The sequence below is a fragment of the Salminus brasiliensis genome, chromosome 22 (assembly GCF_030463535.1).
Source record: "Salminus brasiliensis chromosome 22, fSalBra1.hap2, whole genome shotgun sequence".
Taxonomy (NCBI): Eukaryota; Metazoa; Chordata; class Actinopteri; order Characiformes; family Bryconidae; genus Salminus; species Salminus brasiliensis.
The window spans coordinates 2,056,144-2,082,263 of record NC_132899.1 but is presented as its reverse complement, the minus strand read 5'-3'; the positions used below and the strand labels follow the sequence as shown (position 1 = coordinate 2,082,263).

The 26,120-nt window shown below is 45.4% G+C and overlaps 3 protein-coding genes across 4 annotated transcripts in view; 1 reads left to right on the top strand and 2 right to left on the bottom strand.

The window, feature by feature from the left end:
• The first annotated feature begins 1,167 nt into the window (after positions 1–1,167).
• Positions 1,168–6,850, top strand: LOC140544382 (dual specificity phosphatase 29-like). The gene is made up of 3 exons (XM_072667905.1): positions 1,168–1,331; positions 2,361–2,584; positions 6,609–6,850. The coding sequence occupies exons 1-3, from the start codon at positions 1,168–1,170 to the stop codon at positions 6,848–6,850; spliced, it is 630 nt and encodes a 209-aa protein (XP_072524006.1).
• Positions 6,851–8,527: 1,677 nt separating this feature from the next.
• On the bottom strand, positions 8,528–21,343 carry adkb (adenosine kinase b). 2 transcript variants are annotated; one of them, XM_072667883.1, is made up of 11 exons: positions 21,237–21,343; positions 17,759–17,833; positions 17,074–17,127; positions 14,737–14,815; positions 14,091–14,263; positions 13,618–13,726; positions 12,565–12,735; positions 12,048–12,083; positions 11,551–11,665; positions 11,167–11,253; positions 8,528–10,205 (listed from the first exon to the last, which is right to left on the bottom strand). In XM_072667883.1, exons 1-11 carry the CDS (start codon positions 21,278–21,280, stop codon positions 10,081–10,083), a joined length of 1,068 nt encoding a protein of 355 aa, XP_072523984.1. In that variant the 5' UTR covers positions 21,281–21,343; the 3' UTR covers positions 8,528–10,080. The 2 variants fall into 2 exon arrangements, with proteins under 2 accessions (XP_072523984.1, XP_072523985.1); XM_072667884.1 differs by having other exon boundaries at positions 20,066–21,318.
• Positions 21,344–23,372: 2,029 nt separating this feature from the next.
• Positions 23,373–26,120, bottom strand: part of vclb (vinculin b) — a 39,895-nt gene continuing 37,147 nt past the window's right edge. The window contains exon 21 of the mRNA XM_072667882.1: positions 23,373–25,995. Coding sequence (XP_072523983.1) covers positions 25,849–25,995 — 147 coding nt within the window. The 3' untranslated portion in view covers positions 23,373–25,848. The remainder of the gene's footprint in view (positions 25,996–26,120) is intronic.

Below are 26,120 nucleotides of genomic sequence, written 5' to 3'. Positions count from 1 at the left end.
CACGGAGGAACGCTGGAGCTCTGACAGAGTGACCATCGGGTTCTTGGTCACCTCCCTGACCAAGGCCCTTCTCCCCCGATCGCTCAATTTAGATGGCCGGCCAGCTCTAGGAAGAGTCCTGGTGGTTCCAAACTTCTTCCATTTACGGATGATGGAGGCCACTGTGCTCATTGGGACCTTCAAAGCAGCAGAAATTTTTCTGTATCCTTCCCCAGATTTGTGCCTCGAGACTATTTTGTCTCGGAGGTCTACAGACAATTCCTTTGACTTCATGCTTGGTGTTTGCGCTCTGACATGCAGTCAACTGTGGGACCTTATATAGACAGGTGTGTGCCTTTCCAAATCATGTCCAATCAACTGGATTTACCACAGGGGGACTCCATTTAAGCTGTAGAAACATCTCAAGGATGATCAGTGGAAACAGGATGCACCTGAGCTCAATTTTGAGCTTCATGGCGAAGGCTGTGAATACTTACGTAAATGTGATTTCTTAGTTTTTTATTTTTAATAAATTTTCAGAACTCTCAAGAAAACTTTTTTCACATGGTCATAATGGGGTATTTTGTGTAGAATTTTGAGGAAAGAGATTAATTTAATACAATTTGGAATAAGGCTGTAACCTAACAAAATGTGGAAAAAGTGAAGCGCTGTGAATACTTTCCGGATGCACTGTACCCTATGCTAGTCAAGAGCTAATCTAGTCAACCAGCTTTAAAATAAAGTAGTGGAGAATCTCCACTAATGCAGTTCTCTTTAGGGACTACTTTCTGTAGCTGCACTACACCCTGCAGCATGTATCCCTCCACCATTTTAATGATCTGGTTCTAAAAGCAGGTTCTAGAGCCGAACTCTTCTCAGAACTCTGGTAGAACCGTGTCTCAGGCATCAGGCAGCGTCTTCATCACCATTAGGTGAAGAAACTTCTGTGAGGAGCTTTTATTATTAGAGCTTCAGACGTCTGCTTCCCTTCACCTCCACTGTAGAACCACAGCTCTGACTGGGGGAGCTTATCTAGAACAGAGCGTTTCACACCAAACCCAGAGTCTGTTCACATTGTATCTGTTTAATTGTGCAGAGAATCTAATTTAAATATGTTAATTATGTTGCCTTTAACTGAGTCCTTTAGCAAAATGCTCTGCATCGTATTTTCAGGCTAAGCTGGGCTGAATGGCATCCCGCACACCGAGCTTTAGGGTGAAAACAGAGGATCCAGAGGAGGAAGAGGAATATGAGACACCCAGCAATTATGAGCTGGAGAAACTGCTCACACACGGCAGCGTAGCTTACACACACGTCAACGAGGTGTGGCCCAACATCTTCATAGGAGACGAGTGAGTACCGAGAGCTGATCAGTCTATATCAGAAACACCTACCTTCTGCTTCCACTCACTGGCCTCTTTATCAGAAACACCTCCCTTCTGCTTCCACTCACTGGCCACTTTATCAGAAACACCTAACCTCTGCTTCCAATCACTGGCCACTTTATCAGAAACACCTACATTGTGCTTCCAATCACTGGCCACTTTATTAGAAACACCAACCTTCTGCTTCCACTCACTGGCCACTTTATCAGAAACACCCACCTGCTTTCACTCACTGGCCTCTTTATCAGAAACACCTACCCTGTGCTTCCACTTATTGGCCACTTTATCAGAAACATCTACCTTGTGCTTCCACTCACTGGCCACTTTATCAGAAACACCTCCCTTCTGCTTCCACTCACTGGCCACTTTATTAGAAACACCTCCCTTCTGCTTCCACTCACTGGCCAATTTATCAGAAACACCTCCCTTCTGCTTCCACTCACTGGCCACTTTATTAGAAACACCTCCCTTCTGCTTCCACTCACTGGCCACTTTATTAGAAACACCTCCCTTCTGCTTCCACTCACTGGCCACTTTATCAGAAACACCTCCTTTCTGCTTCCACTCACTGGCCACTTTATCAGAAACACCTACTTTGTGCTTCCACTCACTGGCCACTTTATTAGAAACCCCTACCTTGTGCTTCCACTACTGGCCACTTTATTAGAAACCCCTACCTTGTGCTTCCACTACTGGGCACTTTATTAGAAACACCTACCTTGTGCTTCCACTCACTGGCCACTTTATTAGAAACACCTACCTTGTGCTTCCACTACTGGGCACTTTATTAGAAACACCTACCTTGTGCTTCCACTCACTGGCCACTTTATTAGAAACACCTACCTTGTGCTTCCACTCACTGGCCACTTTTTTGGAAACACCTACCTTGTGCTTCCACTCACTGGCCACTTTATTAGAAACCCCTACCTGTTTGTTTGAAAGTGACTATGGAGTGAATGCATGTGTGTGTGTGTGTGTGTGTGTGTGTGTGTGCAGGGAGACAGCGCGGAAGCGTTACGGGCTGCAGAAGATGGGTGTGACTCACGTCCTGAACGCGGCGGAGGGTCAGAGGAACAGTGTGTGTACAGGAGCGAGCTACTACACAGACCTGCCTGTGGAGTATTTGGGGATTGAGGCTGAGGATCTTCCCTCCTTCAACCTCAGTCAGCACTTCTTCCCCACAGCAGAGTACATTCAGCAGGTCCTCAGCAACCCCCACAGTGAGAGCCCTACAACCACGCTGACCACCCTACACACCACGCTGACCAGCCTACACACCACGCTGACCAGCCTACACACCACACTGACCACCCTACACACCACGCTGACCACCCTACACACCACGCTGACCACCCTACACACCACGCTGACCACCCTACACACCACACTGACCACCCTACACACCACGCTGACCAGCCTACACACCACGCTGACCTCCTACATACCACGCTGACCACCCTACACACCACACTGACCAGCTTACACACCACGCTGACCAGCCTACACACCACGCTGACCTCCTACATACCACGCTGACCTCCTACATACCACGCTGACCACCCTACACACCACGCTGACCACCCTACACACCACGCTGACCCACTACACACCACACTGACCCACTACACACCACGCTGACCGCCCCACATGCCATACTGACCTCCTATACATCACACTGATCACCCTACACACCACACTGACCTCCTACACACCACGCTGACCAGCCTACACACCACGCTGACCAGCCTACACACCACGCTGACCTCCTACATACCACGCTGACCACCCTACACACCACGCTGACCAGCCTACACACCACGCTGACCAGCCTACACACCACGCTGACCTCCTACATACCACGCTGACCTCCTACATACCACGCTGACCACCCTACACACCACACTGACCACCCTACACACCACGCTGACCCACTACACACCACACTGACCCACTACACACCACGCTGACCGCCCCACATGCCATACTGACCTCCTATACATCACACTGATCACCCTACACACCACACTGACCTCCTACACACCACGCTGACCCACTACACACCACACTGACCCACTACACACCACACTGACCTCCTACACACCACACTGACCTCCTACATACCACGCTGACCACCCTACACACCACACTGACCTCCTACATACCACGCTGACCCACTACACACCACGCTGACCACCCTACAACCACGCTGACCACCCTACACACCACACTGACCACCCTACACTCCACGCTGACCCACTACACACCACACTGACCCACTACACACCACGCTGACCGCCCCACATGCCATACTGACCTCCTATACATCACACTGATCACCCTACACACCACACTGACCTCCTACACACCACGCTGACCCACTACACACCACACTGACCCACTACACACCACACTGACCTCCTACACACCACACTGACCTCCTACACACCACACTGACCACCCTACACACCACACTGACCTCCTACATACCACGCTGACCCACTACACACCACGCTGACCACCCTACAACCACGCTGACCACCCTACACACCACACTGACCTCCTACACACCACACTGACCCACTACACACCACGCTGACCACCCTACACACCACGCTGACCACCCTACACACCACGCTGACCTCCTACACATCACACTGACCCACTACACATCACACTGACCGCCCCACACACCACACTGACCTCCTACACACCACGCTGACCACACACACATACCATACTGACCACCCTACACACCACGCTGACCACCCTACATGTCATACTGACCTCCTACACACCACACTGACCACACACACATACCATACTGACCACCCTACACACCACGCTGACCGCCCCACACGCCATACTGACCTCCTACACATCACACCACACTGACCTCCTACACACCACGCTGACCCACTACACAACACACTGACCTCCTACACACTATACTGACCCATTACACACCACACCGACCTCCTACACACCACACTGACCCACAACACACACCATACTGACCTCCTACACATCACACACACACCACACTGACCACAAACACCACACCGACCTCCTACACACCACACTGACCCACAACACACACCATACTGACCTCCTACACATCACACACACACCACACTGACCACAAACACCACACTGACCTACTACACGCCACACTGACCCACAACACACACCATACTGACCTCCTACACACCACACTGACCACACACACATACCATACTGACCACCCTACACACCACACACACACACACCACGCTGACCCACTACACACTATACTGACCTACTACACACCACACTGACCCACTACACACTATACTGACCTACTACACACCACACTGACCCACTATACACACTATACTGACCTACTACACACCACACTGACCCACTATACACACTATACTGACCTACTACACACCCCACTGACCCACTATACACACTATACACCACACACACACCATACTGACCTCCTACACACCACACTGACCACACCACACTGACCCAACTACACACCACAAAACAAACAATAATAACACTAAACACATGTTCCTGTTCTCATACTCACCCCAGACCCACCCTACAGATCACACACTAACCCCAGACTCACCCTACAGATCACACACTAACCCCAGACTCACCCTACTAATCACACACTAACCCCAGACTCACCCTACAGATCACACACTAACCCCAGACTCACCCTACAGATCACACACTAACTCCAGACTCACCCTACAGATCACACACTAACCCCAGACTCACCCTACAGATCACACACTAACCCCAGACTCACCCTACTAATCACACACTAACCCCAGACTCACCCTACAGATCACACACTAACCCAAGACTCACCCTACAGATCACACACTAACCCCAGACTCACCCTACTAATCACACACTAACCCCAGACTCACCCTACAGATCACACACTAACCCAAGACTCACCCTACAGATCACACACTAACCCCAGACTCACCCTACTAATCACACACTAACCCCAGACTCACCCTACAGATCACACACTAACCCCAGACTCACCCTACTAATCACACACTAACCCCAGACTCACCCTACTAATCACACACTAACCCCAGACTCACCATACAGATCACACACTAACCCAAGACTCACCCTACAGATCACACACTAACTCCAGACTCACCCTACTAATCACACACTAACTCCAGACTCACCCTACTAATCACACACTAACTCCAGACTCACCCTACTAATCACACACTAACTCCAGACTCACCCTACTAATCACACACTAACCCCAGACTCACCCTACAGATCACACACTAACCCCAGACTTACCCTACTAATCACACCCTAATCCCAGGCTCACCCTACTATTCACACACTTGTCCTAATGACCCCACACTGACCCTACTGATCATACACTAATCCCAGACTGACCCTACAGATCACACACTAACCCCAGACTCACCCTACAGATCACACACTAACCCCAGACTCACCCTACAGATCACACACTAACCCCAGACTCACCCTACTAATCACACACTAACCCCAGACTCACCCTACAGATCACACACTAACCCCAGACTCACCCTACAGATCACACACTAACCCCAGACTCACCCTACAGATCACACACTAACCCCAGACTTACCCTACTAATCACACCCTAATCCCAGGCTCACCCTACTATTCACACACTTGTCCTAATGACCCCACACTGACCCTACTGATCATACACTAATCCCAGGCTCACCATACCAATCACACACTAACCCCAGTCTTACCCTACTAATCACACACTAACCCCAGACTCACCCTACAGATCACACACTAACTCCAGTCTTACCCTACTGTTCACGCACTAACCCCAGACTCACCCTACAGATCACACACTAACCCCAGACTCACCCTACAGATCACACACTAACCCCAGACTCACCCTACAGATCACACACTAACCCAAGACTCACCCTACTGTTCACGCACTAACCCCAGACTCACCCTACTAATCACACACTAACCCCAGACTCACCCTACTGTTCACGCACTAACCCCAGACTTACCCTACTAATCACACACTAACCCCAGACTCACCCTACTGTTCACGCACTAACCCTGCACTCAGCACATATCTTCAGCCCTTTACATTGAATATACATTTACTGAATGTGGTTAATTAGGCCAGTCAGTCAGTCACCTGTACTGCCCCCCTCACCCCCTCAATCTGCCCTTTACGTGTCTCAGACAAGCTGCTGGTGCACTGTGTGATGGGCCGCAGTCGGTCAGCCACGCTGGTCCTCGCCTACCTGATGATCCAGGAGAAGATGACCCTGGTGGAGGCCATCAATCACGTGAAGCAGCGCAGACGGATCCTCCCCAACTGGGGCTTTCTGAAGCAGCTGAGGGAGCTGGACGCCTTCCTGCAGGAGCAGAGGAGCGAGAGCACGGACGGCACCCGGACAGACTGTTCCCAGCCAGCGTCCTGATCATCCTCATCAGAATAATTAGTAATTAACATTCATTAAAAGTGGTCAGTATTGAAAGTAGTGGCCTACATGACCAGTAATGATGTATATCTGCAGGGAACCTGCACCCCACTAGTGTTTATGTAAAAATATTCAGACAAGTGGACAGTGACCCACAGTGGTCAGAACACACATTACAGCCCCACTCCAGCAGAGGTTAAAAGGGCAGGTGGGCATGGAGTCTGAGTGGGTTTGTACATGGGTGTTGTTACTGGGACCCAGCTGGGCTTCCCAATTGGCCCCTATTATTAAAGCCCACTCTAATCTCACGTGGGTCCCATCTAGGCCCCATATGCAGTGTACAACCTAGGGGAGGCCCATGTTTAACCCCTCCTTGTCCCATCACTGACCCTGGTGGGCATCCATATGTGGGGCCAACATGGACATGAACCCATGGACACACCTTTCTGATTCCCAGTTGGGCTCTCCACACAGACCCCACATGGACATTATGTGAGAACTGGTATTACTCCTGGGCTCCCCCTACAGTTGTGAAGCACAATTCACTTTTCCTCCACCGCAGTAAATACAAATCACGCTTGAGCACACCCTTGAGAACAGCTGTACACATGCATTTCTGGACAAGCTGAGACAAGCTGCAGAAGCTTGATCTGAAGGTGGAGCAGCATGTGGGCGGAGGCGGTAGAGTAACACTACAGGATTTTACACTAATATGACTCTATGGGTTCTGCAGTGTTACACAGCAGCAGTTCTGGAGAGAGGTTCTCCTCCTGCAGCTCCACCACCAAACCTCCATAGTGCAGTAGCAGCAGCAGCGTTCCTGGTATCAAGCCACTCCTGAACCAGAGGCAGCTTACCTGGGCTAAAGAGAAAAAGAACTGGACTGCTGATCAGTGATATTTTGATCACGGTAATGATAAAATAGAGTCATATGTTCACTAATTCTCTGCTTTAATGGCCTAAATGAAAGAGTACTTTCACCAATAATAATAATAATAATAATAATAATAATAATCAATAACAATAATTTGTGGTAAAATGTAAAACTACATCCTCTACAGTAAAGATAATCTAAATATAAAAGTTATATTAGACACAAATATATTAATAATCATACCGCTTGTAGTGCATTGGATCAAGGACTACAAGTCCCATGGGTACAAGTTCAGCTGACCTTGAGTATTAAGGCTAATCACATGCTGTTCTTAAACCTCTTCCCTGGATACTTGGACCTACCTAACCTAACCTCTAGCTGACACCTGGAGCTCCAACCATGGGTAAAGGTAGAGGTTTGGGTATCGGTCACTGTGCTATGTCCAGTGAAGTGTGTCCTCTGCATTTGACCCATCTGTGGTAGTGAACACACTCAAACACACACACTGGTGAACTAGGCACAGCGAGCTCACACACACACACACACACACACACACACACACACACACACACACACATCCAGAGCAGTGGGCAGCCAACTCCAGCACGGGGAGCAGAGAAGGTGAAGGGCCTTGCTCAAGGAGCCCAACAGTGGCAGCTTGCCGAGCCCTGGTATCGAACCCACAACCCTGTCATCAACAGCCCGGAGCTCTAACCCCTGAACCTCCACTGTACCCGTCACCTCTGCATTAGTTCTTCATAACACACACACACACACACACACACATACACACACACACCACATAGAATAAGAATCTCTTTATTGAAGTGTTACCGTCAGACAGCTCAGCGCCGCCTGAAAGGAGTGTGATGAAGTAAACGCCCCCCTCTGTACATCATTATGCATATTTAAAACGTATTTAAAACTTGTGCGTTTTTAAGAGTTTGGTGTTTCGTAACAACGTAGACCTGAAAACACAGACATGTGGAAGAGCTGACGAGGGAGCCGACTTTCAAACACTCCAGTAGATGGAGTTACACCACTCAGTCTAGGAGCTCCAGAGTTTCTTAAATATAGGCCCCAAGGAGCGCTCACACACCGGCGATGTGCAGGCTTGCTGCACCTGCCCGTCAGAATAATCCCATTCAAGGAGAAATCCACCGAGCCCCGACCCCCCCCAAATTCACTGCATAAGCAAATTGGTGAGATGTGAGAAGCTCCCACAGTCAGAGCTGGAGTTCTACAGTGGAGGTGAAGGGAAGCAGACGTCTGAAGCTCTAATAATCTGTTCTACCAGACTTCTGAGAAGAGTTCGGCCTTAGAACTAATTGTAATTTCTTTTTCATTATTTTATTTCATAAATCCATTTATGGCGGAGGGATACGGCATAATAGTCCCTAGGGACCTGCTTCCATTCACCTCCACTGTACAGAGATCAGAGTGGGTCAGTTTCTCTACAGTGAAGCTCAGTTTTACACCGAACCCCCGACTCAGAGTTATTCAGAGAATTCTCGAACACGGGTGGAGTTCCCCTTCAGCTTAATTTTGGACTGAAAGAGAATGTTGTCAAAAAAAAAGTTATAATTAAAAGTGTTTATATGTAAATAAAGCCCTTATTTAATGTTTTGGATCAGCTGTTTGCTTCTTTTTTAATCAGACTAATGGCTTTGGGGTCAGATTGGGATCAGACTATTTTAAATGAAGCCCTTTCTTTAAGGCTGTGGGTCCGGGTGATTGGGACACTGCGTTTATTATTTTAAAATTGTGTTAATAAAACTGGAGTCCAGAGCTGCAGCAGGCCAGACGTCCGGCACATCGCTTCCTCACGCAGAGAGAGAGAGAGAGAGAGAGAGAGAGAGACACACACACAGAGAGAGAGAGAGAGAGAGAGAGAGAGAGAGAGAGAGAGAGAGAGAGAGAGAGAGACACACAGAGACACACACACACAGAGAGAGAGAGAGAGAGAGAGAGAGAGAGAGAGAGAGAGAGAGACACACACACAGACATCTATAGCCATAGAGCTATAGAGAGAGAGCGAGAGACAGCTATAGAGAGCGCTATATAGTTTAAGAGAGAGAGAGAGAGAGAGAGAGAGGGCAAGAGAGCAAGCTATAGAGAGAGAGAGCGAGAGAGAAAGAGCGAGAGCGACAGAGAGATGCCCGAAGACAGCCATTCCCATCCTCGCTCAACCAAAAACGGGTTCAAGTGATTGTACTTAAGTAAGAATGCCCTCAAAGGAACTGTAAACAAATGTAGAGGCACACGAGTCGAGTCGCAGGCATCTGATCAGGGAATTAGAGCGAGAGACAGAGACGGACAGATGGAGAGAGAGAGAGCTGGAGGGGGGAGGGGAGTGTTAGTGAAAATCCGGTTTTTCGGGGAAGGTGCATCCGGAGCGCTGGATGATGACGTTGGCGGCGTAGTGACCTGCACGAATGCACTGCTCCAGAGACTTCTCCTGAACCAGCTCAGACAGGAACCCTGCAACACACACACACACACACACACACACACACACAATCAGTTTCTATAACCAGACGTTCTGGACTGACTGATTTAGTTTAGTCGAGACTTTTCCTAAAATTATGTTTTATAGTGTTTAATATCTGATAATCCAGTCTGATCTCCTCCCTGACCAATCAGCTCCTAGCTCCTCTACACACTGCAGTCTGATCACTTCCTGTGTGTTTAATGGTACACAGTTGTTGGTCTACTGGTGTGTAGTAACTGGTTTATAGTGGGTGAATGTGCTGTGTGTGTGTGTGTGTGTGTGTGTGTGTGTGTGTGTGTGTGTGTGATTGGGGTTTCTGTAGTGTGTGTGTGTGTGTTAGCATTAGCGTTAGCCTCCACTCAGTTCTGAGCGGGTTCTTCAGTGCTGGTTTATAAACAGAGAAAGGCGAGTGAGCGGTTCTCCGGTTCTCCCGCTGGTAAAAAGAGTGTTTCAGTGATGGTTTTATAAAGGGTCAGATATTATGGTCTGTTTTCAGGTTCCACTGTAAAATAGCTCCACACTGCAGAACCTCAACTCCTCTATTTACCTTCTGAGAACGTCCGCACTACTGCTGCTGCAGCTGGCTGAGGGTAACGTCTGGCAGTGATATGTTAAGGACACTAGACGGTGCTCTGAACACTGTGGTTCAAACAAAGATTAAGAACTGGATCAGGATTAAAATAGTCGATACTCGATCCACTAAAATACGTCTGGATCGGATCGGGACAGAAAGTGATTCTGCAAGATAAAAACCTTGTATCTAATTTTTGTATCTAATTGAAAGTTCAGAAGGTTTTCCCTTGTCCTGTAAAGCTGCTGTTTGTGGAGATAGGAGGTTTGGGTGAAAGTGGGGTTATACAGCCTGATTGAATGTAGTCACTGCATGTGTGTGTGGAGTCGTGTGGGATAAGCACTGCTGAGAGTTTATTGAAAAGCTGGAACTGAACGTACCTCCTACAAACGCGTCTCCGGCTCCGTTAGTGTCCACAATCTCATTCTGATCGATGTCGATCACCGGAAACATGGTCACCTTATCACCTGACCAACAGACAGGACAGAGAGGGAATGAGAACACACACACACACACACACACACACACACACACACACACACACACACGTGTGAGTGCTGTGGAGGTAGAGCTGTGTTCGCTAGGTCATTATTATCCTCACACCATCACTGCTGTAGTTCTATTTTTATTATTATTAATAATAATAATAGTAGCACCACATCACAAAATGTTAAACATCACAACAGGAGTGTGTGTGTGTGTGTGTGTGTGTGTGTGTGAGTGAGTGAGAGAGTGAGAGAGTGAGAGAGTGAGTGAATACATACCCACAGTAGCTACAGTGTCGTCTTTGCCCTGAGTGAACACTACGATCCTCTGCCTGTTCTTATTCACTTTGGGAAGAAGCTGGACCCTCCGCGCAATCTCCGCTATATCGTCCGTCTACACACACACACACACACACACACACACACACACACACACACACACACACACACACACACAGTGAGATTATATATATATATATATACATACATACATACGCAGATCCTCTATTTAGTTTCAACCTCACAATCTGATTGGTTGAGAAGCATTCTAACCCTGTATCTCCGCTGACATGTACAGAACAACTGAACGTGTTAAGAGTGAGTAAGTGAGAGAGGGAGAGACAAAGAGAAAGAGTGAGTGAGAAAGAAAGTGAGAAAAAGAGGGAGAGACAAAGGAAAAGAGTGAGAGTAAGAGAGAAATAGTGAAAGTGAGTAAGTGAGAAAGAGTGAGGGAGTGACAGACATGAATGGAATGGAAAGAGTGAGTGAGTGCTCACCTCAAAGCCTTGCTCTTTAGCGAAGGTAGCCGCCTCCTGCAGAAACAGCACAACAGCAGCAGCTCAGAGATGAAGCTCCTCATCCACCTGATCAAACTCCTCCCTCTCATGCACCTGTCTCGCTCCTGCCCCTCCCACATTCCCGTACGGGACCCTGTTGCTCAATTTTGGCTATGATTTGTTGCTCAGATCAGATCTGTCTTTATGACTTGAAGATTCCTGTTCATGTGGGTCAACACACACACACACACACACACACACACACACACACACACACACACACACACACACACACACACACACACGTCCTAATAGTGCGGGTTTAGTTACAGTACCCATAACATACTACCCCGCTTCACACCAACAGAAAGTGATGAAGCGTTGCCATGACAGCAAACATCTCTGCGAGTTCTCCTGGCACTATGGCTGTCCACCAGTTCTGGTTTTTTTGTGCAACTTCGCAAATGCAACTTTCGCCTTGCATTGTGGGAAATAACGTCCACAGACTTGCTCTTACCGTCTCGTTTCCGAAGAGAATGTCGACGTAGGGCATGACCTTCATGAGTGGCTCCTTGAAGAACTGGCTGATGAAGGGGGCGGAGAGGTTCAGGCCGAAGATCTTGTTGTGTTCGCAGGCATGTTTGGCCACTTTGACAATGGACTCTGGAGATACGGTCAAGAAGAAGCCCTAACACACACACACACACACACACACACACACACACACACACACACACACACACACACACACACACACACACACATTAATTCACTTTATACACAAAACGCCCTTTTGGCAAGGTTATTATTAATAACAACAATAATAACAGACATTAATTATTAATTAATAAAAGGTACCATGGTTTCAAGTGTTTAAGGCTTTTGATGTTTTAACAATAAGTGTGTGACTTTGTCCGGAGTGAAAATGCTCAGATGCTGTTTAACAAACCTGTTTACCACCCTGTTATTTCACCACAGAGAATCTGAGAACAACATATGACAAGCTCTGCTCTGATTGGCCAGTTACGGCACCTGTCCTGGATAGTGCGATGTGCTGTTAGCAAGCTGAAGAGACTGTAGCCGGTTAGCTTTTAGCCTAGCCCCTTCTTGCAATGCTGACTGGTAAGAACAATAAGCCAGTGTTTCCCTTCTGATGGGAGTTCATTTGGGCGTCCAGTCGATGGAGAGAAGAGACGGTAAAAGCTCCCCAGACTTTCATTTAGTCTCAGGCTGAGTTTGAGCCGCGATCATAAGGTCAGGTTCCCATAGCAACCCGTCTTCCAATCACTAGCAGGGTCTGGAGGTGATGAGCTACGCTATAGTAATCAACAACACGATCTCTGGAAGTCGCTGCCATGTAACGTTAGCTTTTCCTAGGGCTTTCTCTTGTGGACGGGGTTTATGTAAATATTGGGGGTGTAAATATAAGATGTGAGGACTGTGATGTAACAGTTTGGAGGTTTTGGAATTGGCCCGTTTCACAGCTGTGCTTTGGTTCTGCTGGATGTTCTTCTGAAGGAGGAACACTACTATGTATGTATGTATGTATGTATGTATTTGTTTCACTTACAGCGATGTAGTAAACTCTGGCTTTCTCGACCAAGCCCCAGTTGCTGTCCAGGTCCAGGTGCTTCTCTTTTTTGTAGCAGTTTGCAGCTGCAAGGTTTGCAATCAAAGATCTACACACACACACACACACACACACACACACACACACACACACACACACACACACACACACACACACACACACTTTATTACAGGAGTAAATGTTTATGTGCACCTGTGAAAAAGTAGCTTGTTTACTTCCTGGCCACCTACCTTGTGCTTCCACTCACTGGCCACTTTATTAGAAACACCTACCTTGTGCTTCCACTCACTGGCCACTTTATTAGAAACCCCTACCTTGTGCTTCCACTCACTGGCCACTTTATTAGAAACCCCTACCTTGTGAGTCCACTCACTGGCCACTTTATCAGAAACCCCACTACCCCCCACTGACCACCACTGTTGCCCAGATATTACTGGTGAGAGAGGTCTGACCTGTTGTCCCCGGTAATGCACGCTGCGCAGGTCCCTGTGGGCTGTTCACTCTGCTCGTAGTAATGGGCGTCCACATGAGCCTCCGCGGCCTTCTGCTTCAAGATCTCCCCAAAGTGGTCCGTCCCTATACAGCCGAAAAACGTCGCCACCTTATGAGGCTCCTGGATCATCCACTGTGGAGACAGAGTGATGGTGAGTGTGTGTGATGACTGAGGTGTGTGTAAAATTCACCCAGAATTCACTCCTGAATTATTTGAATCTCCTCTTGGTGGCGTAATAGAGCACTGTTTAGAAGCAGACCAGCTTCAGCTCACAGTGAGAGCCAGCCAGGCTAAAATACAGCTTCCAAACATGGTGGAGGTAGTTTCACACACTGCTACTGTAACCAAGACCCTCAAAGTAAACAGTGAGTTTACTAGCCCCCGGAAACCCTAGCCCCCCCGGGAACCCTTGCCCCCCCCCGGAACCCTAGCCCCAGCAACATTCCAAAATGTAAACTTTGCACATGTCTGGCTCCGCCTCCGCTTATACCCCAGCGACGGTGCGGCGTTACGCTGCGCTGGTTTCAGACGCTGTAGACTGATGGTACGCTGCACCGTAAGCATGCTGGCGTCTCTGAGACTGAAACTGAGAGAGATAAACTTACCTGTGCAATTTTGACCGAGTTCTGAGTGGATCCACCTGCATGATACTCAACTTTGCTCTTCTTCGCAATCTCATCAAACCTGGAAACAAAGAGTGAAGATGTTCTTAAGCAGCGGCAGAGGGTTCAGCGACGCCCCCCTCTCAGGGGGAAGCAGTGCTCAGAACACCCAGGCCAACCATATACTGGTGGGGTCATACATAAACCATATAGCTCCAAAACAGCAGCTTTACAGGACTTTTTTGGTCATTTTGGAGCGTTCTGATTGGTCCATTCATCCTGACAGTCTGATATAATTCTGATTATTTCACAATTAAATAATTGACATTATTTAAAAGTAAAAAACAGCCAAACAAGAAAGAAGATACAAGGTTTCTGATCATTATTGTGGTAAATGAGTGTTGCAAGTTGGCAAACACAAATTCAATTTAATTCAATTCGGCTTTTTACAACGAATGTTGTCACACAGCAGCTTTACAGAGATCTGGGTTCGAGTCTCTTTTGAGCAGCTAGTGCCAACAGTGGCAAGGAAAACCTCCCTCAGGTCGAGAGGAAGAAACCTTGAGAGGAACCAGTCCTCCTCAGGTCGACACCGGATCAAAATAATAATAATAATAATAATAAAAATCAAAACAGGATTAAAAACAATAATAAAACTAAACTGAATTAAGAGAAATTAAAATTGTAAATGTGGCGTCGAGCCAAACGAGATGAAGATGTGAGGGAGGTGATGATGAAGTCCTGCAGGTAAACAGTCAGAAGCAGAGTCCTGCAGTGAGCTGAGGGTGAGTCAATGCCCCAGAGGCCCCAGAGCAGGACAGCGGGCAGGAGGGTAGTGGAGAGCCGGGTCAGGCAGAACCAGGATGGACCAGTTAGAACCATCAACGTGCCATCAAATAATTCAGTACGAGGTAGAGATGCACCGATCTGGCTTTTTCAGTTCTGATACCGATACTGATACACTTTGCATATCGGCCGAGACCCGATACCAGTCCGATACCACTGCTGAATTAAGAGACTCTACGCCACACCATGTGGGAGAGACTTAAGGCATCAGGATTGACGAAATCATTACTTTATATAATAAAATAGATATAGACAGATATAAATGCAAAGGGATCAGTTCAATGGATTTTGTTAATATCGGGACCGTTATCCAATCCTAATATCGTATCGGTGCATCCTTAGTATGAGGTCATTCTGACCTTTAACACTTCAAATTACTATCACTCTACTTTAAAGCTAAGCTTCTGGGCGGTCCATGAGGACGCAAGCAAGGGTTTCTTTTGAGGGCTCTTCCATGAAGGTTATATTAGTGCAGGAGGAGCTGCACAGTAGAACAGTGCTCCTAGGGCTGGGCAATATGGCAAAAATACTATATCACGATATTGATCACGATACTGTAATCACAGACTAAACACATCAGGGTGAGATTCTTATAAGCTACTATCAGATCCTCTCTGTACTGAATACAGTGATTTATACTCTACATCTGCTGCTCTTCATCTAATGAACCCTTCAGTCTAATTACACTGTTAGTAATGAACCCTGCAGCTGATCAGTGTTTATTAAGCACAGTGGGATCAAATGATCATCTCCTCCACTGAACACTGCAAGGCCTTTTACTACAGTAGAACCACTCCCTGGCCACTTTATTAGAAACCCTCTACCTCGTGCTTTCACTCCCTGGCCACTTTATTAGAAACCCCCTACCTCGTTCATCCACTCCCTGGCCACTTTATTAGAAACCCTCTACCTCGTGCTTCCACTCCCTGGCCACTTTATTAGCAACCCTCTACCTCGTGCTTCCACTCCCTGGCCACTTTATTAGAAACCCTCTACCTCGTGCTTCCACTCCCTGGCCACTTTATTAGAAACCCTCTACCTTGTGCTTCCACTCCCTGGCCACTTTATTAGAAACCCTCTACCTCGTGCTTCCACTCCCTGGCCACTTTATTAGCAACCCCCTACCTCGTGCTTCCACTCCCTGGCCACTTTATTAGAAACCCCCTTCTTCGTGCTTCCACTCCCTGGCCACTTTGAACGCAGTATAGAACCAGAGCAGCGACGGAAGTGGTGGTCTCCAGTACATTAGTGGGCTGGACAATGTTTACTGCACGGAAGATTTCCAGGAAATACCTAAAGCTCAATTAAATGTGTCTGTTTTTTAAATTAAGTTATTTTTAATATACAAAAGCAGTAAAATACGAGATCAGTACTGAAGAGTGACAGAGTACTGAACTGTGTCAAACTGCAGCACTGAAAAGGTCTGACTGTGTTCTGGTGAGAGCAGGTGTGTCCACACGAGAGAAACCTGTGTGCGTGCGAGAGGAGACTCACAGAGCTTTGTGCTTATCCTCAGCGAGGATTTGATCGTTGGGCTTCAGGCCGTACCTGCGCACACACACACACACACACAAAAAAAAAATATATATATCAATCAATAGCTGGCCACTTTATTAGAAACACTGACCTTGTGCTTCCACTCACTGGCCACTTTATTAGAAACCCCTACCTTGTGCTTCCACTCCCTGGCCACTTTATTAGAAACCCCTACTCTGTGCTTCCACTCCCCGGCCACTTTATTAGAAACCCCTACCTTGTGCTTCCAGTCCCTGGCCACTTTATTAGAAACCCCTATCTGGTGCTTCCACTCCCTGGCCACTTTATTAGAAACCCCTATCTGGTGCTTCCACTCACTGGCCACTTTATTAGAAACCCCTACCTTGTGCTTCCACTCCCTGGCCACTTTATTAGAAACCCCTACTCTGTGCTTCCACTCACTGGCCACTTTATTAGAAACCCCTACCTTGTGCTTCCAGTCCCTGGCCACTTTATTAGAAACCCCTACTCTGTGCTTCCACTCCCCGGCCACTTTATTAGAAACCCCTACTCTGTGCTTCCACTTCCCGGCCACTTTATTAGAAACCCCTATCTGGTGTTTCCACTCCCCGGCCACTTTATTAGAAACCCCTACTCTGTGCTTCCACTCCCCGGCCACTTTATTAGAAACACATTTACTTACTTGTCCAGAAAGTCTTTGTCCACCACAGCGGAGATATCCAGCAAAGGGTTTCCCATTCCAAACAGGGCATTCTGACTGAGAGGGGGAGAGGAGAGATCAGAAAGGGAATCAGACACTAAAAGTCCACCAGCTTTCTCCAAACTCTGTGGGATCCGGTGGGTTTGCTGTGAAACGCTTGGTTCTAGATAAGCTCCCCCAGTCAGAGCTGGAGTTCTACAGTGGAGGTTCTAGATAACCTCCCTCAGTCAGAGCTGGAGTTCTACAGTGGAGGTGAAGGGAAGCAGACGTCTGAAGCTCTACTAAAAGCTCCTCACAGAAAGTTCTTCACCTAATGGTGATGAAGACGCTGCCTGATGCCTGAGACACTGTTCTACCAGAGTTCTGAGAAGAGCTCGGCTCTAGAACCTGCTTTTAGAACCAGATCATTAAAATGGTGGAGGGATACATGCTGCAGGGTGTAGTGCAGCTACAGAAAGTAGTCCCTAAAGAGAACTGGATTAGTTCAGATTCTCTATTCACTATTTTACCTTCATCATCATCATCATCATCATCATTCCATATAAAACTCAGAAGACTCGTGTAGCTGCACTGGTGGGTTTGGATAGGAGATAAATTATGGGCTGTATCTGTGTTGTAGTCATGGCGACAGACGCCTGCTTCCATTTACCTCCACTGTAGAGAGATCAGAGTGGGTCAGTTTCTCTACAGTGAAGCTCAGATTCACACCGGACCCCCGACTCTGAATCAGCTCAGCTCTCACTCTGAATTATGCAGAATTTTAGAAGTTGGTGGAACTGCCCTCTAAAAAAATGCTTTACTGGCTTAAAAATATACTGTTTTACTTTTAGTAAATGGAATTAGTTACTGTGCTACGTCAGATGTATGCGGGTGGGTGTGTGTGTGTCAGGTTTCAATGGGGTCCTGCATGGGGAGCACATGGCATACTGCTGACCAAAGCCTTTTGGATGCGCACACACACACACACACACACACACACGCACACACACACACACACACACACGCTAATGTGATGTTTAATCTATTCTATTAATCAGATCTGTGTATGAGCTCCGAGCCCTTCCTAAAACCCTAGAGTAAAAACTGTGTTCCACCTTAAAGACTGCAGCTTTCTGCAGCCTGCAGTGAGGAGCAATCCTACAGCCGCCGCCCGACCACGCCGTGCTGTCAGAGCTCTGCACCTTTAATGGTGCCACATAACCACTGACCAGAGAACCGAGTGAGAACACGGAGAACCCTATGTGAACAAAACTAAAGGCTCAGGTTTGTGCGTGGTGGTCGGATGTCCAGGCAGATCACTTTTTACTGTTAACAGATAATTATAGCAGGTTATTAATACTTACTGGAAACCAAATAACTGGAAATATGCAAGAGCTCAAAGTGTTTCAGTCTAATACAGCAGAATTAGACATTACTGGTGTAGTTTGGTGTGCTGTCGCAATAAAATCTCTATATTATGTGAATCTGGCAGTTGGTATTTAGGTTGTATCAGAATTTTATGATGAATGAACCAATAGAAATGCTCCAAAATGCAATATAATAAATAAATAAATAAATAAATAAATAAATACTTTACATTCACTTCCATCGAAAGTTAAGAAAGTTTTAGTCTGGGCAACCCTGTTCAAATTACACACACTGTCGTTGATGATAAATATATATTTTTAAACATTTTTACAAATATTTTAGACAAAATGTCAATTTATTGACTAAAGTAAACAGTAACAAAATGACTAATATATGTAAAATTATATATATATATATATTTATTTATAAATAAAAAATTATAATATACTAAAAAAAACTAAATACTCCTTTTGCACACACCACATTAATAATTCTGATTTTTTTTGCTAAACATGATTTGCATATTAAACTGTGCAGGTTTGTCTATGAAGAGGATGTGATTTACAGGAGTAATGTTACTCCCATACCTAAACCTAGCCTTAAACCTGACCTTAAAATAACCCATAATCTAAATCCTAGAACTTAAACTTACCCTCAGGATCTCAAACCTGATATTTGTGTTTATTTTTATTAAAATAATAAATAATAAATCTGCATTTATCAAATAAAAGTGGGTTTAAAACTGAGGGTGAGCCCTGAGCCCCTTTTACTTGTTATTCTAGAATTGTGGGGACATGGTCTAAGCCTCACTGGGACAGTAGTACAAGAACACACACACACACACACACACACACACACACACACGTGGAGACAACCGTAGCTAAGTGTCCGTGCTGTCACTCCGTACCTACAACACCCCCCCGAGTTACCATGGTTACTCACCTCGCTGTCGGCATTATGTCGCACCAAAGCGTTCAAAGCAAAGCGAGAAAATAAATAAACAAACCAGTAAACAAGTAAACAAACAACAGCCCTGCACAACTCAGCACGAGCACGAAGCAGCCGAAACAAGCGGAAACCGCGCGACCTCACTCCGCCTGGGATGATTGGTTACATCAGCGGTGGGCGGGCCGGCGTGGCTGATTCTCGGAATGTGATTGGTTTAAAAAAGCAGGCGTTTAGTTAAAATATATATAAACGTATATTTAAAAAAATATTTTTATATACATATATATATATATAGTTGTTTTAATTTTAGTTGTGTTTAAGGTTTTAGAATTGAATAAGTAGTTAAACAGAACGAAGTTTACAGCCCGTGCAAAAATGTTTAAATGACTTCAGTTTTGACAGATGGAGCCACGTGACATTTCGCATTTTTTCATGTTATTTTTGTAAATAATTAGCTAATATTTGTATGCGCGTATAATAATAATAATAATAATCAAATAACAATACTCTGTCTAAAATGCTTATTTCTAGCTTAACTCGTAGCTACTTGGCGTCCAGCGTTAGAGTTAGCTAGCTAGCACTAGCACTAGCACTACGTTATTAAAGATATCTAGTGCTAATTTTGTTTGCTTTTATTGACATTAAGACTCGTTTCCAGCTCAGAAGCAATTTTTAAGCTTAAAACATGACATTAGCATCACATAGACTGACGTTAAAGAGGCTGGGGTTGGCTCCTCTGTCGAATTATCCGGTCCACCTTAAATGGCGCTGCAGCTGCAGTGTGCTGCCTCGGTCGCCAGGCCGCAGCTGCTGGTGCATTTAAGGTGGACCGGATAATTCGAAAAAGATGGTCGCGAAGGGTAAAACTCGATTTTAGCAGAACTAATACAGTCTCCTCACTGTTTTTAGTGATTGCGTCGCTGTAGGTTTATTAGTTATCCGTTTTCTAAGAGAAAGGTGACTGAATAACTGGTCCAGTGTAAAACCTCCTAACACCATTAACAGATGACCGTGTGTGTGACTGCAGCTGTGGTTCGGCTCCAGTCATCCACTACCTAACTCCAGAGCCAGCCTCCTCGTACCCAGTGGTGATGGTCAGAGGACGGATAGGCTACCTTGCAGATCTCTCTCAGCCTCCTGACCACTGTATCGATCAGTCTCCTACCTCAGCTTGCTGTCTCCTTTTCTCGCTGTCTGTAAGGTGGACATGGCAGGCACTTTAAAACAGGACACTCCTCTAAAAATGAGGATTTCCTTTCATGTGAGTGCTAATCCTCCTCCTCCTCCTCCTCCTCCCTCCCCAGACCACTCTTTCTCCATTATTGTGAATTAAAGGGCCCATATCTTCACACTTCCTACTACCATACACTGTCCCCAGGGTCCACCTTTAACATCTGTGTGGGTATACCTACCAAAACCAGGCTGAACCTGAACCTAAACCTAATTATAACTTCAACCCGGCATCTAAACTTGATCCTAAACCTGGTCCTAACTTTAACTTCATCCCTTCAACACCTAAATGTAATCCTAAATCTGACCCCAACTTTAACCCACAACCTAAACCTAATCCTAATTTCAACCCAAAAGTGAAACCTAACCCCAACTTCAAAACCTACACTTAATCCTAAACCTAGTCCTAAACATAACTTCAACCCAGAACCTAAACCAGACCCTAACTTCAACCCTGAATATAAACCTAAACCCGACCCTAACTTCAACACAGAGAATTTAAACCTAAACCTAGTCCTAGCCTCAACCCAAAAGTTAAATTTAGTTCTAAACCTAACCCCAACTTCAAAATTTACACTTAATCCTAAACCTAGTCCTAAACATAACTTCAACCCAGAACCTAAACCCGACCCTAACTTCAACACAGAGAATTTAAACCTAAACCTAGTCCTAGCCTCAACCCAAAAGTTAAATTTAGTTCTAAACCTAACCCCAACTTCAAAATTTACACTTATTCCTAAACCTAGTCCTAAACATAACTTCAACCCAGAACCTAAACCCGACCCTAACTTCAACACAGAACTTAAACCTAAACCTAACTTCAACCCAAAAGTGAAACCTAACCCCAACTTCAAAACCTACACTTAATCCTAAACCTAGTCCTAAACATAACTTCAACCAGAACCTAAACCCGACCCTAACTTCAACCCTGAATTTAAACCTAAACCTGACCCTAACTTCAACAGAGAATTTAAACCTAAACCTGACCCTAACTTCAACACAGAGAATTTAAACCTAGACCTAGTCTTAAACATAACTTCAACCCAGAACCTAAACCCGACCCTAACCAACACAGAACTTAAACCTAAACCTAACTTCAACCCAAAAGTGAAACTTAGTCCTAAACCTAATTGTAAACAGAACTTGAACCCAGAATTAAAACTATATCTTAACTTCAATTTGACATCTAAACTTAATCCTAAACCTGACCCCATCAACCCAGAACCTAAACCTAACTTCAAAACCTAAACTTAATTCTAATCATAACATCAACCCAGAACCTAAACTTTATCCTAACTTTACTCCAAGTTAATGCTTAGTCTTAAACCTAACCCTAACTTCAAAACCTACACTTATTCCTAAACCTAATCCTAAACAGTACTTCAACCCAGAATTTAAACCTGATCTAAACATAAACTCCTACACTTAATCCTAAACAGAACTTGAACCCAGAATTAAAACTATATCTTAACTTCAATTTGACATCTAAACTTAATCCTAAACCTGACCCCAACATCAACCCAGAACCTAAACCTGACACGAACTTCAAAACCTACACTTAATCCTAAACCTAGTCCTAAACATAACTTTAACCCTTCAACCTAAACCTGACCCTAACTTCAATCCTGAATTTAAACCTAAACCTAACTTCAACCCAAAAGTGAAACTTAGTTCTAAACCTGACCCTAACTTCAAAAACTACACATAATCCTAAACCTAGTCCTAAACAGAACTTCAGCCCAGAATTAAAACTATATCTTAACTTTAACAGCACTAATTGGACATCTAAACTTAATCCTAAACCTGACCCCAACTTCAACCCAGAACCTAAACTTTATTCTAACTTTACTCAAAGTTGAAACTTAGTCTTAAACCTAAGACTAACTTCAACCCAAATCATAAACCTAAGCCTAACTTTTAAATGATGGGCTGTATCTGTGTTGTAGTCATGGCGACAGATGCCTGCTTCCATTCGCCTCCACTGTAGAGAAAGTCTGCTCAGCCCAGACCCAGACCCCCTTAAATACTGTAGATCCTACGTTAGCAAAAAAATCACCATCACTGCTGTTAGTGTTGATTATTAGAGGCTTTATTAAGGCACATACAGGAGCGAGTCGTAACGGGGTCGACATGATATTTACATTCCAACTCGTGTCTGATCAAACATGTCTGATCAACGTTAGAAAATGGAAAGAGTACAAAACTCGACAGCACTCATAAACTCGAGCGTGTTCATTAGTGTATTCCAGCACAGCGGCAGTCTATCTGAAACAACAGGACGGGAGAGACTATGCTGTGTGTGTGTGTGTGTGAGAGTGTGTGTGTGTGTGTATTTAATATATAATCAATGTCACATAAAAAAAAACCTTGTATCTTAACAAACAACAAAAAGCAACTTTACAGGAGAAGGTAAAAACCTTCCGAACTTTCAATGGAGGTCAATGTAGAAAGATTTGATTCCGGGTCATTTTGGAGCGTTTCTATTGGTCCGTTCATCATGAAATTCTGATGCAGTATAAAGAACAACTGCCAGATTCAGAATATGGAGAAAAGTGAAAAACGGCAGACATGGAGATAGAAGGTTTTTTTTCAGGACAGTGACTATATGTGTATATTTGTATGTGTATATATATGTGTGTGTGTGTGTGTGTGTGTGTGTGTGTGTTGGTTTATAAAGAATACAAACTGTTGAGCACCTGGACAAAGATCCAAGCTCAGCTAGTACACGGTTTAGTTCTTAATGACCCGGATATTAACCAATCCCAGGACAAAGCAGTTTTGGTTCCCTAAAGAACCTTGAAGAACCTTTTAAGGGTTCAAGAACCTTCTCTTTATGTAAAGGGTTAAAAAATGTGCTGGAATTCCAAACGGAACCACAAGTGGTACTCGTATGGCATCGCTTAACCAACCAGATGTAGAACCTTCTTTCTTTTTTTTTTAAGGATGAAAGTTCAACCCCCACCAGATCTGTTCCCATGATATCCACCACAGTGAAATGACCGGACCCTTATAACTTCAGCGCGAATAGGCGGAGCTAAACTGCGTAGGCTAATAATGTACACCGACCAGCCAGAATATTAAAACCACAGGCAGCTGAGGTCAAGTCTAGAACATTGATCTGGTTCCAGTGGCTCCTGTCAAGGGGTGGCTCTATTAGGCGGTAAGCGAGCTGTCAGATCTTGAAGGTGTTGATGTTCTAGATAATGACTGGGTCAGAACATCTCCAAAACAGTTTCCAAAAATCAGCAGGCAGCTCTTTTGGGGTGTTTTTGGTAAGCAGTGGTCAGTACCTGCCAAAAGTGGTCCAAGGAAAGACAACCGGTGAACTGGCGTCAGGGTCATGGGCACCTAGGACTCACTGATGGTCATGGATGCTCCACCCCAACCCATGCCAGATACCACGGTACGAGGAAGACAGACACAATAGTAGGCTGGTGGTTTTAATGTTATGGCTCATCAGTGTATGTAGACGCATTACTTTTTAATTATCAGGCATCCTTCAGTTTTTGCAGCTTAGTTTTCATACACTGGACTGGAGGAGTGGACGCTGGTTGTTGTGTGTTTTGAGCGTTTTGCATATTGCACAACATGTAAATTGGATCTTCCATGACATTGACCTTGCTTAAACCCTGGTTTATTGATTCAGTCATTAATCCAAAAGAGGAAAGTAATGGGAGACATTTAGCATTATAAAGCTTATCAGACTTTTTGGAGTGCCTCAGGGCTCTATTGTAGGGTCTATGAAATTGTAACTGTAAGTTATGACAGTAGTGAAGTGTGAGCCTATATAGAGAGTTTAAAGTGTTAAAGACAAGAAAAGCCCCCAAAATATTTAAATTATTAGTTTTTTAGAGGACAAATGACGAGACTAATCCTTTAAATCCTAGTTTAGTCCTTAACGATGATTCCCTTTTAATAAACAAACACAATAACAGATGGGAAGAACCTGACACTGAATCTTTGGCAGAGAGTTATTGCCATAACATTAGAAATCAGAAAGTGTGGTCTGATCATGTTCTTTACTCTCATATTGAGATCAAAATATGAAAATATGACGACGTACAAAAACAAAAATGCGTTTTTTGCGAAGTGTTCACTAAGAAAATTTCCAAAAAGTTCTTTTTGTGAGCTCTGAGGGCTCACGACATCAAAATAATCATCTATCAGATTTAAATATAAAATATAATACTTGGGAATCTCTCAGAACAAAGCTGGTATTTATTACAAATTATAAAAAAATAATAATAATTGCATCAGAAAATATTAATAATAGCAGATAGAGTGAAATCGGGCTGTCCCTGATCTTACATTCTGCAGCGGAGGTGAGGAGGAGGAGGAGGAGCAGCAGGTATACGAGTAGAGGTTTGGGATATCGGGACAGACCGGCTGGACCTGAGGGGGTAAAAGTGTGTGTTCGTGAGTGTGTGCTTGTGTGTGTGTGTGTGTATGTGTGTGTGTGTTATATTGCAGGTGCTGGTGCTGTGTGAAGCGGTGGGCTGGCGGTGTGCGTGCAGGTTCTTCTGGACTGGACCCGAATGAACGCTCCCTCACTGGTACCAGGGTGTTTTCCGGACCCAGCGCAGCGTGAACCCGGCGTCTGTGCGGATTTTGATGGACGCCGCCTCAGCCTCCCTCACAGTCTCCTTTACCGACTGCATCAGATTCTGAGCATTGTGGACAAGCATCTCCGTCGCCTGGAGAAACAGACAGAAACACAGACAGCATTGATTCAGTTCTACTGTGCGCCTAAAACTGGGTTCCTCCGGGGTTCTGTTATTATTATGGTTCTATGGAGAACCAAGGCGTAAAAGTAGAACTT

Bases quoted from the DNA above. Each gene is read 5' to 3' on its own strand.
- LOC140544382 (XM_072667905.1), top strand. From the start codon at position 1,168: ATGGCATCCCGCACACCGAGCTTTAGGGTGAAAACAGAGGATCCAGAG. The intron at 1,332-2,360 runs GTGAGTACCGAG...GTGTGTGTGCAG, and splicing joins AACATCTTCATAGGAGACGA to GGAGACAGCGCGGAAGCGTT. The intron at 2,585-6,608 runs GTGAGAGCCCTA...TACGTGTCTCAG, and splicing joins GGTCCTCAGCAACCCCCACA to ACAAGCTGCTGGTGCACTGT.
- adkb (XM_072667883.1), bottom strand. From the start codon at position 21,280: ATGTCCACCTTACAGACAGCGAGAAAAGGAGACAGCAAGCTGAG. The intron at 13,727-14,090 runs GTCAGACCTCTC...GTGTGTGTGTAG, and splicing joins TGCATTACCGGGGACAACAG to ATCTTTGATTGCAAACCTTG. The intron at 10,206-11,166 runs GTACGTTCAGTT...TGTGTGTTGCAG, and splicing joins CGGAGACGCGTTTGTAGGAG to GGTTCCTGTCTGAGCTGGTT.